The sequence below is a fragment of the Staurois parvus genome, unplaced genomic scaffold (genome assembly GCF_062004578.1).
Source record: "Staurois parvus isolate SC_StPar_1 unplaced genomic scaffold, SC_StPar_1.0 ptg000155l, whole genome shotgun sequence".
Lineage (NCBI taxonomy): Eukaryota > Metazoa > Chordata > Amphibia > Anura > Ranidae > Staurois > Staurois parvus.
Genome location: NW_028317951.1, coordinates 23819791 through 23835951, shown reverse-complemented (window position 1 = coordinate 23835951; position 16161 = coordinate 23819791). Strand labels below are relative to the sequence as shown.

At 42.2% G+C, this 16161-nt stretch overlaps 1 protein-coding gene across 1 annotated transcript in view; it reads right to left on the bottom strand.

Annotated features, from left to right (window-relative positions):
- Window positions 1–16161, bottom strand: part of PIK3CA (phosphatidylinositol-4,5-bisphosphate 3-kinase catalytic subunit alpha) — a 139485-nt gene that overhangs the window by 13051 nt on the left and 110273 nt on the right. The window contains exons 18-20 of the mRNA XM_089675538.1: window positions 15209–15379; window positions 9271–9388; window positions 9045–9196 (exon numbers count right to left, since the gene is read on the bottom strand). Coding sequence (XP_089531664.1) covers window positions 9045–9196; window positions 9271–9388; window positions 15209–15379 — 441 coding nt within the window. The remainder of the gene's footprint in view (window positions 1–9044; window positions 9197–9270; window positions 9389–15208; window positions 15380–16161) is intronic.

Sequence of the window (16161 nt, the reverse complement as noted above, 5' to 3'; positions counted from 1 at the left end):
GAGATAGATGAAAGGTACTGCCACAAAAAAGGTCACTATTAGTCCCAGAACTCTCATGGCAAACTTTCTGTGATTTTTTTTTTTTTTACTTTTGTATCTCAGTTACTAAGCATGAGCTCTTAGTGTGAGAACTTTCTTTTCTGGAAGACCTTTCCCTGGGATGCATCCAGGATCAGACCCAAGTGTTCCAGGCACAGGGATGGCTGGACAGCAGATTTGTTGAAGCTAATCACCCAGCCAAAATCCTGAAGCAGCTGGATTGTCTTTTGGACATTTGCTGAGAACTGTAAAGGAGATATATCTTTCAGGAAGACAGCATATCACCTAGATGAGCTCTGAGAAGGGCAAGCACGGGTGCCAACATTTTTGTGAACACCCTTGGAGCAGAAGGCAAGAAGAAGGGCAAAGCGACAAACTGGAAGTGGTTGTCTGCCTGTGCAAAGCATAGGTTGATGATGAGGTGAGTAAATGGGAACATGAGGGTAAGCATCTTGGTTGTCCATAAATGCCATGTGTTCGATTTGTCTCAAAGGCAATAAATGATCTTGCAGATTTCATACGAAACTTTGAAGCGTGAAGGAATTAGTTGGGGGACTTTCGGAACAGGATGGAAGGAATACCTCTGTTGGACTTTGGTACTGTGAACAGGTTTGAGTAGAATGCCTTAAACCTCTGGCGGTACTGGTATAACTTCCTGTGATAAAAGGTGGTTCATGGCCTTTTGCAAATTTGATTGCCCTGGGACTGTTTTTGGTTGATTTGAAAGAAGAAAGTGGTGAGAGGTAGAGTTTTTAACTTTATCATGTATGCTTTTAAAACCAGCGGTGCAAACTGCAACAGCATCCCCTCACTCTTCGAAGTGACGGTGTTCCTTGTGAACAGGGCTTTGGAGACAGCTTGGTGGCTTTACTGAACCAAGCCTTGTGCCAAAAGGAAAAAGACTGAACTTTGGTTTTGAAGCTGAAGCCTGGGAAAAACGTGGAGGTGCTCTGCATTTAGAGCAGTAGCTCTGGAGGAGGGAGATTTTATCATCTGGGGAAACAAAACTCTCACCTGTGACCTCTTTTATGAACTGGTCAAGGGCCTCACCAATCTGATGTTTTCTCTGGAAGGACATGTGTGAGGCAAGTTTTACAATCAGTTTCTGATGCTCATGCCTTTAGCCACAGAATTCTACACATAAGAATGAAGAGTACAGCCATTCTGGAAATTTGTCTTATGATGTGCTTCAGGCTGATCTGCAACCGCATGATCCTGAAAAACAGGGTCATGTTGGTCTTTCAATGTCCTAGTACAGTTAGCTGTAGAAAGAGCGACAAGTGTTGGTTGCAGGGTTAGGCCTGCCAGGTTAAAGGATAAGATTATCTTTTGTAACATGTTACACTCGTATTCAGGGTGTAACATGTTACTGTTGCAGCATCTCCCTTCCCCGTGCCCCCCCCCCGGCCCCCACTGTGAAAGGGGGGGGGGGGTGGGGATCTATCCCTGCGCTCGCTGTCACATTTTAAAAAACCGTGGCCACAGAGTTCTTTGAATGGGGGGAACTACAAGAATCAACACCCTTTGTGGCTGATGGCTTGAAGTTTTCAGCGAACCACCACGGCATTGTTGTGCGCTCTAGGTAGTTCACTGATGCTTCCAGTCATTCAGTAACTGCCTGCCCGTACGAGGTACGAGCAGACAGATACACGGACAGTGTGCAGAAGCCTGAGATTGCACCTGTGATATACTGGTCGCGGGTGCAATGCTTTTCAGGTTTCTAGCAAAAAAAAAAAAAAAAAAAAAAAGTAAAAATAAAAAAAAATAAATGCACATTTTTTTTTTTACTTGCAAAAACGTGATTTTTTTTGTTTTAAACAAAGTTGAATATATCCTTTAAAGAGCTTTTAAACAAGTATTAAAACAAAAAAGAAAACATTGCAACGTATCAATTATTAGATGTGGTGGCTGCATCCATTTTCTTTCCTTAGGCTCCCCCACCCCTTTCTGTTTTCAACTGGTGATCTGGCCAATAACACACCACCTGTATTACAGTGCCTCCACTCTGGATGAAGATGCACAGAACCTTTGGACAGCAGCACTGTCAGTCTGGGGGGAGGGAAGTGTTCGATGTACTAGCACATTCACATACACTAACAAATTGAAGCCAAACTCCAGCCAATACTTTTAAGCAGTTACAGTAAAACTTTTTTCCTTTTGGGATAATAGTTTTACATAAATAAAAGCTGATCACTGCAAGCACCTCTGATAGCGTTAAATGGTCTGCCTCATCCCTATAACTGATACATTCTGCTGAAGAGCGTGTTCTTTTGAAAAACACCACAATCACTGGCCAGATTACCAGGTGAAAATTAGAAGAAAGCCTAAAAAGAAAACGAATGCAACCTCTAGGATAGAATGCATCCTCTGGATGAAGATGGATAAATTAAGGCTCTAATTTGTCCGAGAAATTGTGACATGGATGCAAAATAGGCCACTTGTTGCAGGCCAGAAGTAGAACTAGAATCAGATGCAGAGACTGGTGTTAGAACCACGTCCTAAACTGGTGCAAGGTACACATCGTTACTCAGTTTGAGTGTTGTGCAGGCCTTTGGCAAAGAGAATGTTTGACTGTTTAGAACTGGCCCCCTTTCACCTGGTCTCCACTAGCGCTACAAGTAGGGGTATTACCCTGTGGGGTACTTATGGAGTAGAGTATCGGAAATAGGAGGATAGTGTCTAGAAGGAGTACACAATAACTCAGATGTAAACCATCCTGCAACCAAACGGCAGGAGGAAGTTCCCGAGTACCTAATAAAAGGTGGTGGAAGGGGCATTAAAGTGTGGTACCTGTGGGTGTAGCACCAAATTTTAAAAGTTTGCACTCTGAAATGCATATATTCCAAACATAACCGTTTTACAAAGTAACAGAACAAATTCAGGGTGACCCTATATATAAAGTCCAGGTTTCATGTGTTACAGTGAGCATACCCCCCCCGAAGGGGTCTTCAGGGACTGAGTTCCATAGTGATGGACCATGGCCCCTATATACACCCTGTGTACAATTCCCAAGGTTTCAGACACACTGCTTCTGTGTAGGCAATAGAAGACCATGAGGGTTGGCGTAAGAATCCAAACATAAAAAAATAAAGAAAAAAATTGATAAGCTAGTAAAGCTGTTTTTTTCTGGGAAGAAGAGGTCCAAGAGTTTTACAAAAACTGAAGATTTATAGGGTGGTGTAGGATTATAGGGGAGGTGCCCCAAGGAAGTGTGCCCTCAAAAAGATTGCCAGCATCCATCATCTGAAGATACAAGCCTATAACCCATGGTGTATAAATAAGTTGCCCGTGTCAGTACTGTAAAATTAAGCTAAATACTTGTCAGTATTACAAAATATGAAAATATAATGAATCTTCTGACGAAATGAAGGACAAAAAGTAAGCAGAATTAGAGCAATACTCTTAGTGCATGTAAACTCATAACAGAAGGCCTACAGCTTTTGCTTGCATTTCAAAGAGAACCAGTGAGTATTTTTTAAGAGTACATGTTACCAAATACAATCTGCTCCAGAAGCCTTGAATTTGCATTGTTTTATTTGCATGCTTGTAAAGAGCTTACATTGCCTTCCAAAGGTAGATGACATCATACAGCAGGATCAAGCTGCATTAGGCTTCAGACATACAAGTGGTGTTAAGCAGATGGCAAATGTTAGCGTCACACTTAGGAAATATTTAAAAAGGAGTCTTCCTGAAACCCTTAAAGCACCAATGTGCTGGATGCAACTTTAAATGCAGGATATTTGTAACTAATGTATAATCCTTTTTTGAAGTTTATTAAAGAACACAGAATTTTTAACATTCTTAGAATGTTTGGTTATACTGTTGCCTAACTGAAGAATGGGACACTGGCAACAAACCCCCCCCCCCCCCCAAAAAAAAAAAAACAGTCTAGCTGCCGCAAGACATTTAGTTGCACTCTGATGGTTGACGTATGCCACTGACGTGGCATTGTCTGATGATCTGGTGATCTTCCAGCAGAATGGTCCAGCACTGCTCCAGTATGTTGATGGGGGCTTAAGAGTAAAACTGGGTAAATGTAAATGCATTAAAGTAGGCCCAGGACTTGGATGTAAGAGGAAAGTGAGCCAACTCCTGGACTGGAAGGTCTTAATTTTGTTCTGTAAAAGGAAAACTCTTGTCTGATCTGTGTCTAGGACTAGACACAGATACTTCAAATGATGAGTTGGCTCCAGCAACTATTTGTGAAAGGTCAGGAACTACTGAAAACTGTTGCACTGTAGACCTGCTATTCAACAGAAACTTGTATCCACTGTCCCCTCAACAGGAAGTATCCAAGCATTCTATGATGAAGATGCCAATAGAGCAGAGCAGCGCTAATACTAAGATTAACACCTTTGTGAACACTTGAAGCGCAGACAAGACTCCAAAACTCAAGGTCATTATCTGGTATTGTAGGGTTCCTACAGCAAAATGCAGGAAATGCAGATGTACTGGAAATACAGAGACATGCAGGTAAGCATCCGTAATGTATATAAAAGCCAGAATGCCTCCGGTGAAGGGAGTCAATAACAACTATGATAAATTTCATACAGGGTCCCTGGATTCAAGTGAGGACATTCAGAACATGAGGTCCAAGTTGGAGCTAATGGTAAACAAGTTGGAGAAAGAAAAACCTTAAAGGTTCAGCCACAGTAACTGGGCCTTGACACCTTAGCCCAAAAAAAACGCAAGAGAGCTTGAAGGAGATCTGCTAGTCAGTGGGACCGCAAAGGAAGTTTGGAGGTAAGAAACCAAGGTGAGAGCAAACAGAGAATATCCCAGTCTGTAGCCCAGGGATACCACTCCCTACAAATGTTGAAGAAGCAGGTTGTCCAAGCACCCCCACCCCCCAACTGTGGAAAGTGCAGGTGTACATGTTGAGGAACGTTTGTCTAAGGATTTGGCAGACTACAAGTGCCAGACCTTGCAGGCAGACTGGGAGCCAGGCTTAGAGCGTGTTGATAAGGTGGTGTGGAAAGTGGAAAATTTCATAGCAGTCAGAAAGGGAGAAGACCTACCAATCTATTCTATTAGGCTTCTGTCACTGATGAAGATGGGTGCTTTTTTCAGTAATATTCTAGATTAGTAGTATCTAATAATGATCCAAGACCATGCAGAACAAATGCTTCTGATACAAACAATTTCACAGTTCAGCACCTTAAAGTTGAACTCCAAGAATTCAGTCACTTTCTAAAATATGTCAGATTACTATGGATTAAGTCCAAAGAGGTGCATGCCACATGGTGGACTTATCTCTTTGATTAATAGTTTGATGGAGACCGGCACTCCTGGCACTCCAATACTTGACTTTCTGGTCTAAACTCCAGTAAATGCAGAGTCACATGTAGCTTCCCTGCCTGTCCAGTCACAGAGCGCTTTGTATTATGTGAACCCATGCGTAACCATTCACAAACTACAAAGCCTTCTGTAAATGTACAGCATAGGGGAGATGCAAGCAGAGCTGCTGCTATATAAAAAAGCAGCCTCTCTCATCAGAGCATCAGGTGTATCGCTCAGTAAAACTGTCAAGTTGTAATAACTGAGCAATGTATTCTCTCGGTGGGAGAGCTCAGTAGGCAGGATTATCCAACCACCTTGAATGTGTAGATGGATCAATCGGGACATTTATTTTCATCCAACCAGCAGAGTAATCTATGGGCTGTTTTAGTCCCTTTTAGATGCTAATGGAAACACAGTTTTTATTCTGCGTGCACCAAGAAGATAAAAGAAAAGGAGTGGGGATCATTGTAGCAGGAGAAAAGCATTATGTACAGATTCTATGTGATGCAGAATGCAGCTCTACCCATTCAGAGCTGAGGATTTCATTGTCATTATCTGAAGCAGTTGCACATTACTGGTAGTTAAAGCTTCCAAAACTGGACAGGAAAGTGCCAGCAGTGTGTGTGTGTGGTTGGGCAGCTGTTTAAAGAAGTTGCTGAGGATATTTGCACACACTCCAATGCGCCCCCAACTTCACCCCCCAGTGTGACCACATAAAGGTTGGTATCCCTGCTACCTTGTCATACCACATTACTGGTGCGTCTACAGTTTCCGGAATCTGCTCATGATTAGCAGAATATATAGTCCTGATTGGCAGCTGATTGTGTAACCCCAGACAAAATCTGGGTTTAATTTTTTCCAGGAGGGCACAAGCTGCTGATGTGTATTGGGAGAGGACTACACCTTGTATTAGCTAGATCAGCAATACTGCAAGGCAGGAGTGGCTGGAAGGGTCAACACCATCAGAACAAATCATCAGCTGTAGGCTGCAGGAGGAAAAGATGAAACAGTAGGAGTGAGCGATATTTCGCAATACCTCCTGTATATAGCAGTGTTACCAAGTGCAGCTAGTAAAGGAAGAGCTAGCACATTAAAATAATTCCATGTATAGCCCACATATCAGAAAATAAAGAGGATGGCTTCCCCACGTAGTTAACTTGCAAGTACATAAGGTATAACACAAGTCCAAAATAAAAAGGAGAATATAAATTCTCCACACAAAATGACCAGTTCACTACAGATGCATTTGTAGCAAACACCACATACAAATCCTCTTAAATTCAGGAAAACTTAACCCAGCATAAGCCTGCTAGGTACTCAACAAGGAGCTGCAGAGACAGGGTCAAGAAAACTGAATAACTCCAGAAGAAATCCTCATGTCTACTGGTCCAATGTGAAAAGTGGAGTTATGTTACACAGAAAGCACCAGTATAGATAATGAACTGGAAGCCTCTGCTGCTTGGTTAACTGGAGCGCTGTCCATGGTTTCCATATCTGGCCTGAAGCTACGGGTGCCTGTAGATAACTAGAGAAATGTCCAAAATATAAGGCTGTTGAAGAGAAAATACCAGTATAATACTGGGAAAAAACTGCACTCACTAGCGGACCACAAAAAAAAAAAAAGAAAAATTTAATGTATCTGGCAAAAATCTACCAGTACCTGCTGTATGACTGGAGAAACATCAAGGATTTAACTTATCTGGCATGAATCTACCAGCATCTGTTAATGACAACATTTTCCAAATTAACAGAAAACAGCAGAGCAGAAAAGAAAAACATGAGGACACAAGCCACAAAAAAAAAAAAAAAAATTAGGCATGACAGTTATGGGCAGGATTATCCTTTGCTAGACAATGGCATTTTTGTTTCCAGTGTCCGGTTCTCCTCCAGGCGGCAGTAAAACCCAACAGTCTTAGAACTCTAAAAATTTCTTTGTTCCGCAAAAGGACGAGCGGGCTTTTGGCGGGCTTTTAGAAAACTTCAGCACTGCTGTAAGCTTGCTAAAAGCTTGTTTAAAAACTACATTCAGCACTCTGTCAGTCTGTATTTAACATGCCAAGACTGCTAAAAACTTGCTTTCTTAATTTTTGCTTGAAGCGCTACACACCAGTGTTCACAAGGTAAGATATTACCTTATGGAGTGTATACTGCACTTGATATTATGTACTGTTGAGGTATGCAACATACACTATATTGCCAAAAGTATTGGGACACCCCTCCAAATCATTGGATTCAGGTGTTCCAATCACCTCCATGGCCACAGGTGTATAAATTCAAGCACTTAGGCATCCAGACTGCTTCTACAAACATTTGTGAAAGAATGGGTTCCTCTCAGGAGCTCAATAAATTCAAGCGTGGTACTGTGATAGGTTGCCACCTGGCAATAAGTCAATCCGTGAAACTTCCTTGCTACTAAAATATTCCACGGTCAACTGCTAGTGGTATTATAACAAAGTGGAAGTAACTGGGAACAATAGCAACTCGGCCATAAAGTGGTAGGCTACATAAAATTACAGAGTAGGGTCAGCGCATGCTGAAGCGCACAGTCGCTGTCTGCAGAGTCAATAGCTAAAGACCTCCAAACTTTGTGTGGCCTTCAGATTAGCAGAAAAGTGCATAGATAGTTTCATGGAATGGGTTTCCATGGACGAGCAGCTGCATCCAAGCCTTACATCACTAAGTGCAATGCAAAGCGTCGGATGCAGTGGTGTAAAGCACACTGCCACTGGACTCTAGAGCAGTGGAGACGTGTTCTCTGGAGTGATGAATCACGCTTCTCTGTCTGGCAATCCGACGGGCGTGTCTGGATTTGGCAGTTGCCATGAGAACGGAACTTGCCCGACTGCATTGTGCCAAGTGTAACGTTTGGTGGAGGGGAGATTATGGTGTGGGGTTGTCTTTCAAGGTGTTGGGCTTGGCCCCTTAGTTCCAGTGAAGGGAACTCTTAAGGCACCAGCATACCAAGACATTTTGGACAATTTCATGCTCCCAACACAAATAAAGGTCCATAAAGACATAGGTGAGCGAGTTTGGGGTGGAGGAACTTGACTGGCCTGCACAGAGTCCTGACCTTAACCCTATAAAACACCTTTTGGATAAAGTAGAGCGGAGACTGCTCTAAACCTTGTGGACAGCCTTCCCAGAAGAGTTGAAGCTGTTATAGCTGCAAAGGGTGGGTCAACTCAATATTGAACCATACGTACTAAGAATGGGATGCCTTTACAGTTCATGTGCGTGTAAAGGCAGGCGTCAATACTTTTGGAAATATAGTGTAGCAATTAGATCTATTTAAACCCCAGAAATCCATTTAATTTGACTTTACCAGTTAAATAACTTCCCAAGATACAATGAACAAATAAGCTATATCCACTTAAATATACTTATATTTCCTTTATTCATATTATTCAGATTTATAAAAGTTTGTAAACAGGGTCCTAATGCGAATCAATTAACTTGCTAGGTGATTTTTAAATCACTATAAAGCTATGCTTTTTGGTTTAATTAGATATGTCGCTGAATAACAATGCTGCTGTATTAGCGCTACCCAGAAATCTATTATTCCACATCATAAGTCTGTTATTTCAAGCAATGAGCCATTGGTCTACATACATTTTTCTTTCTTCATTTAGCAAGCTATAATTTGACATCACAAATCCAAATAAATTAAAATAGCTCTCAGAGGGAAACTGGTGCTCTTTAAAGCAAAGAAAATACTTATGGATTACCTTTCAAAGTCCCTGGTTTTTGTGCATTCTTGAATTCCCTTGCTGATGACTATTAGAAAGTCCTGTGTTAACACAAATGGTACCCGCTCTCGCTTGTACCCAAATTTTTTCTTTTTGTGATCCAGAAAGTGCCCAAAATCTATGTGAAACAACTGAAAGGAAAACACTTATTAACATCTGAGGAAAATTGTCAAAAAATAGGGAACCAATACAGCTAAAAACGTACTTGCCCGTTGTCTTTCACCATAATGTTACTATTATGCCGATCACCAATTCCAAGAATAAAAGTGGCAACACAGTAACCAGCACATGATCTTGTGAACAAGTCAATAGCAGCATCATACCTATAGAAAAAAAAACAAATATTCACATTCTTCAATTTCTTCTGTATTGTAAACCAAGAAACAACATAATGCTCCTTTTTAATAAAGGCATCCAACCAACATTCTTAAAGTGGAACTTCAGGCTAAGGAAATAAAAGTGGTGGACAGGCAGGATTTTTAATGCAGAAGAGACATACTTTGTCGCTTCTGCATTAAAACTACTTACCTGCCTGTCCGCCCTTGCTTGTACAGTGAGATGAGCACACGCAACTCACTGTACATATTTGACAATGCCGAATCGGACTGAACTCCCAAGCATGCGCGAGACTGACTTCATCCCTGCCCGGCCAATGACAGTGGCCTGCAATTGAGAATTGGAAACAGGGACAAGTACTTGTCCTAAGAGTGGTCAGCTGGGAGAGGGAATTTTGAGGTGCTTAGTGTGTGCCTAAAGACATGGAAATCATTTGCTGATCTGGCCAATTCCTTTTCACATCTATGGCACACATTATAATCTGGACTGCAGTCCACCAACTTTAGATTGAAAATAAATATGAAACTATCTTAACAAAATATAAGAAGATGGGTTAAGTTAGATCAACCTTTCTCAACTGGGGTGCTGCTTCAACCTAGAGTGCCACGGCGTCCTGGTAGAGAAAGGCTGTCAGTTAAGCTTGAGCTTCCAATCCACAGCCGCACTGTACATCAGTGCTGGGAGCCTTCAGACTGCTGAGCAAAGGGAAAACAAAGGGGAGGGGGAGTGCCTTCTGTGCTCTCTACCTCCACCTACAGTGCAGTGCCTGGTTGTGTGAGGGAAGGTAATGTACTGCAACTTTTTATAGGGCTGTATACACGTGTTTGTATATGTGTAGGTGTGTGTACATGTGTCTGTAAATGTGTTTTAATGTATGCATGGCGTGTTTTTGTATGTGTGTGTATATGTTACTTTTAATCTTGACCCCCTATTCCTGTCCTTTCAGAACTATTTTTGTAGGACTTGTTCCAAATAGCAAGGACTGCCACTCCACTGAAAAGCAATCCATGCTAAGATATCTTTTTAGAGGCATTTGACAGGTGGTAAAGAGAAAAAATGTTGCACACACCACAACGGCCACAGCATGTGTATACCCCCACTGCTGCTTCTGCAGCTAAAGAGGGAGCAGTTGAGGGTGGTAAAAGCAGCTCAACTGCGTGATTTTACAGCCCTCCAACTTCACAGGTGAACAAGCCCTTGGTTCACATCTGTGAGGCTGCGTGTAGGGCAGGCCATTTATTTCAATGTGCTGCCCTACCTGCAGAAATGCAGGGAAAGTCGTCTGACCCTTTTTTAAAAAAAATTGCACCACACCAAAAACACCCCATTTTTGCCAATGTATGGGGTACCATTAACAATTAATGGTACCCTAAAGAGCAGAGCATTTGTCTGCGTGTCAGGAATGAGCGCGGTTTTGTGTGCATTCTGCGACATACAGTAACATAAATCAAGCCTTGGACAAGGGTGCCTCATGACTGAAAATTTTTTTCAAGGGCACCCCGACTGGAAAAAGGTTGAGAAAACACTGAGTTGAGACTTGCATCTAAAGAAGACAAAATTCAACTCATTTGATCACTACTTTATATAATCTCATCTAAGTGTTATGATTACATGGACCACATTTAGCCAAATTTACTGTAGTAGATTAAAAAATCCTATTGCAACATGTGTAAATAGTTTTAAGCAACCAACATAACTGCCTTTACAAATTATACCTCTAAACCTGGGTGTAAGGGTGCATAAAAACAACCTTTTCTTTGTCTTTGCCCATCTATGCTTCTGGTTCGTTGCTGTAGAGGATAAGGATACCTCCAATCCAAACCCGCTCTCAATGCATGCATTGAGCTCAGATAGTTTAAGGTACAACTGCAAACTGTGGTCCCTGCCTCTAAAGTAAACCTATGCCCAGATCATGAACAGTTCAGCATTTACATATTCTGAACAAGCAGTAAAATCACTTTAAAACAATTCCCCACTCATCTCTGCATCTAAAGGCATTGTGAAAAAATATATTTGTGTACTTATTATAAAATACTTTTCTCCTGTAGGCCAGCCAGGATAACCCCCACCCCACTATGCCTCAGCTTTGTAGAAACATTGTACTGGGAAAATAATCAAACTGGGACCTCAATGGACTCCAAGAGAAGATTTTAAGATTTCGAAAATTGTATTTTCTTTCTCTCTGTTCCATTGATGGGCATAGTTCTGGACACAAATCTGTCCAGTTTGATGTTGAATCTGGATACCAAGAGATCCACATGTGGCATCCCCAAGTGCAGATAAATCTCTGGGAACCCCTGCGGGTGAGGGGCATCAGCTGCTGATGGCTGTAAAAGTCTGCTTGTCAGCTTTCCCTGTCAGGTATGCGCATAGAAGATAGGGCTGAGTGTGGGGTTCTGCCCAAGACAAGATCAGGTCTACTTTTTCCTGAGCAGCGTGACTTTCTGCCCCTCCTTGTTGATTGATGTATGCCATAGTTTTGGCACCATCCAAATGCACCCTGAATAGGAGACACTGAAGGTAGATAGACAAGTGTAGGAGAGGCAGTCAAATCGCCCAAAGTTCCAGGATGTTGATCGGCAACTTCCGCTCCTCTAATGACCATGCTACTTATGCTGGGAGGTTCTCTAGAATACCTCCTCAGCCGACAAGTTGGGATCAATTGTCAAGACCTTCCAATTTGTCGGAAGGAAGGGTATCCCAATATTCAGCCTCTGCAAGGATACTCTCTGTCCCACAGTTGACCTGGTCTAGGAAGTCAGCTAAATTGGCATGTCTAAAGGACTCCTGACATTTTCCCTATAGTGACAGGGTATTAATATTGAACCTCTGGAGTGAAATTGGGCATGGAGGAAGACTTCAAAAGGTGGCTACCATTTTCTCTGGCACCTTCATGTATGCCCAAATAGAGGAACTTTTCAATGACCTCAGGGACTTTACCTTGGCTCAAAGAGACAGGAAATTCTCCTGTGGAAGCAGCACTTTCACCTGTGCGGTGTTGAGTACGAAGCCTAAATATTTTAAAAATACTGTGTCAGAATCTGGAATCAAGGCAGACTTCTGAAGGTTCAGCACCCAGCCAAACCTCTCCAGGGCTTCTACTGTCTGCTGAACACTTGACATCAGTTTCTCAGCATGTTGCTCTTGGAAAAGTAATTCATGCAATTATTTCACAACAGGGATACCCTGGGTCCTCAACAACCCCAAAAATCGAGCCAGCACTTTGTTAAACACTCTGGGGTTTGTGACTTCCCAGGTGGTAAATGGACATCCCCATATGAGTGTGGGCATCCCCTGTGAGTAGGATTGCTTCCAGATCAAGTTCTTATGGAACTCTATGTGTTGCTGAGGTGTGTTGCTTAAGAAAATCTTGAATTCTGACGTGTCACTGGTTTGTCGCCTGTCACCTTCATGTTCTTCTTTAGTGGTAAGAATGTGTTGTATTCTAGTGTCACCTTTTTGATGTAGGCATCCATGGATGTTCCAGACAAGCGTTTGCCCTCAGAAGGGCAGCCGCCCAATTTGCTTCTAGCGGATTCCTCTAATGTGGACAGACACGGTGCCCAGCCTTGAAATCTGCCATATATAATCTTTTAAGGCATCTACTGAGAAATTCAAGGCTCTCAGAAAATTATCCAGGAATTGCCAAATGGTAGGTTCCTCTGGGTTTGATTATCTGAAACAGCACTGAAGGCAAAAGACATCGAATCAGAGACTCCCGTGTGGTGCAGCCAGGAGCTCAGAATACACATGTACTTCGCCTGGGATCTAGTAAAAATGGCAGATGTGCATAATAATGTCATCACACATGCACACTGGACTGCCCCTTTTGTATTTCATCACTACCATATGTTGCTCTACATAAGAAAACCTCACAAATTTGCAAAACCAGTGGGAAGTGTTGCGCCTTCAGAGTCTGGGGTCTATACCATGCAAGCTGAGGCTCTGGATCTGTAGGGAACCCTGAAGCTTACTCCTCACATTGTACTGCAAGCCAGTGGGAGCTCCCACAGCAGGATCCAGCGCAGAAACAACATTACAGGCCAGCCCTGCACCATCAGTGCGGTGAGGTCTGGGTTCAGTTCCCTGAGGCATAGCCAAGGAGTCAACAGATTCTGAAACTGCAGAAAAAAGCAGCAATGGCTATGGTGCAGCCAATCTGTTGAAGTGAGATGATAAAAAAAAAAAAAAATGGAAAAATCATAGTAAGTTAAGCTTCTCTCAGCAGAGAGCAGAGGTCCACCAACTAAGGACACTTGCAATAAAAGCTTATTTGCAGTGTATATTCACCTGAAGGCAGCTGTATGTAACCCATTTGTATGGATTAAAGAAGCCCATGTCTTTTACTGTACAATTGGGAATTTTCTGCAGCCCCCCTAGAACCATACGTCCATTAAAACTTTTTGCTCTCTCCAAAAATGGGCTTCAATTTTTAAGGTTCACAACACAGGCAGCTGCTGAAAGTGCTTTAAAAAAAAAAAAAAAAAGAAGAAAAAAGGAGGGTTTAATCTCATTTAAGGATCTTGGACAATAATAATTTCATACTGAAGCAGCTCGAGAGGTAGGGGATGGCTTGTATCAAATCTCGTTTACTGTATGTTAAGAACATGGAAACAGTTCAATGTCCTATTCTGGGCACAGGTACACTGTATAGTGAAAAACGCTTCGTATTGGTCATCCCAGGCCCGAAGATGGAGCAGGCCTTGTCGCCAGGTGACTCTTCACTTTGGGATCGCCACCTGTGGCCATTGTCGGGATTAGAAGCGGCCAGTGTGATGAGGCCCTCCCCCAGGAGGCGTGCTGTGCTGGAACTGAGCTGCTTGGAGCATCACTTCTATGGTTAAAGAGAGCCTGGTACCAAGAGCCCATTCACTACTGCTATAACTGGAATCTTGTCAATATCCAACTGGGGGCAACACCTATGATGTGCTGATGAATGGAAGGGATATCCAAGGAGAGCCTGCTGTTGGTCTCTTATTCCTATTATAACAATGAGGTTTTTGACAAACTTAATTGGGGTCAACTATCTCTAGTGAGTGAGACATTCACTTATTTCGTCTGCACGTGGTGAAAGCGCACAGATTTTGGTCTACAGCAATGCATCTATATGGGACTGTCACTACATATATTGTGAACACTGTATATCACGTATATAATTGTTTGATGTTTATTATTGTTAACTGCTATTGGGAGTATGTAATATCACATTTTATTTGGTATTATTATCTGCTTAAAGATGCAGACAGTTGATTGGTTTGAAATTTTGTTGCACAATTGTTTTAGAGCCTACCTATTCATGTCTGTTTATGTTAAGTGATTTTCCGGTTTAGGGGCAGCTGTCCATCTACAATTCCAGCGTACTGCGGGCATAAATGTATTGTTTGCATATACAGATACACAGGCTCCACAATATTATTTATCAAAACACTTTATAGTGGCTTCACATGTATTTGCACATGGATGACATGAAAACCTTTGTTTTAATCTTAAATGTTTAAAGTTCAATTAGTATTCTTGGGTTGAATAGCTGGGGTGTTTGCTAGGGGATTTTTGTATTGTTTGACGTATTGCACTGTATATGTGCACCTTTTCTAGGCTAGGGAAAAAAAAACCAAAACCAAAATTGACCTAAGTGACTGCCTTTCTTTTTTCTATAAAAAAAGCACACACCTGGAGCTCTGGGCTGCCAGTGCTCTAGCTACAGGTCAGCAGAGCTACACATAGGGGTTCCTGGGGAACACAGCACAGCATTTCAGAAGATAAACGTATACAGGTATTTAGGTTTAATAAACAAAACCACTACTCACATTTCTCCCTTGTTTTTATCCTTGAGCCATTGGTGTAATGCATGACTGTTGAACTGCAGTGCACCTTTAAGTCCTCCCTTACACTGAATTTGCATAATCGTATGGGAGCATCTCACCACCTCAATAAGTCCCACACAGTCCCCAATAGAGAGGCAACCGTATGGCAGCATCCTAGAACAGAAAGGCACATCACAAATTGCAACAAGGAATGCATCATCCATCAGTATCAAGCACTTTTCACCAGTCAGATAAGGAATAATGAACATATTAAAAATGTGGTTGCTCTCAAATACATAATATAAGCACTTCAATTGCATCAATTTCCTGCCTATGTGATTGGCTCACTTATATTCCCCAAATATAATAAGTCAAATTTTAGGCATCCCCTGCAATAGGAAATTCGGCCTGGGTAAGATACTCAAGGGTTAAATACTAAAGGGTTAGCAACACTACAGTTTTTCATGAGAACACAGTGTACCAAATGTGATTATACTGAACCAGGACTCGCGCTCAGAATCACTCTGCACAGTAGAAAAAAGTTGGAGTCTGCTACAAAGTTCATAAAATCCTTGCAATTGGCAATTTTGCATAAAAAAAACAAAACAAAATATACCTCCCAGTTCCCAATCCCCTGTAGAGTGTACACGGAGCTGCGCATGCAGTATCCCTGCACTTGTGCGCATGACTGGCTAGGCCACTCCATGACCTTAAAGTGCTTCTTGAGCCACTCCTTTGTTGCCTTGGCGGTATGTTTTGGGTCACTGTCAAGCTGGAAGATCAGCCACGACCCATCTTCAGTGTTCTGACTGAGGGAAGAAGGTTCTCATCTAAGATTTTACAATACATGGCCCTGTCCATTGGCCTCTCAATGCAGCAAAGTCAGCCTGTACGTTTAGCAGAGAAATAACCCCAAAGCATGTTTCCACCTTTGTGCTTGACTGTAGGGATGGTGT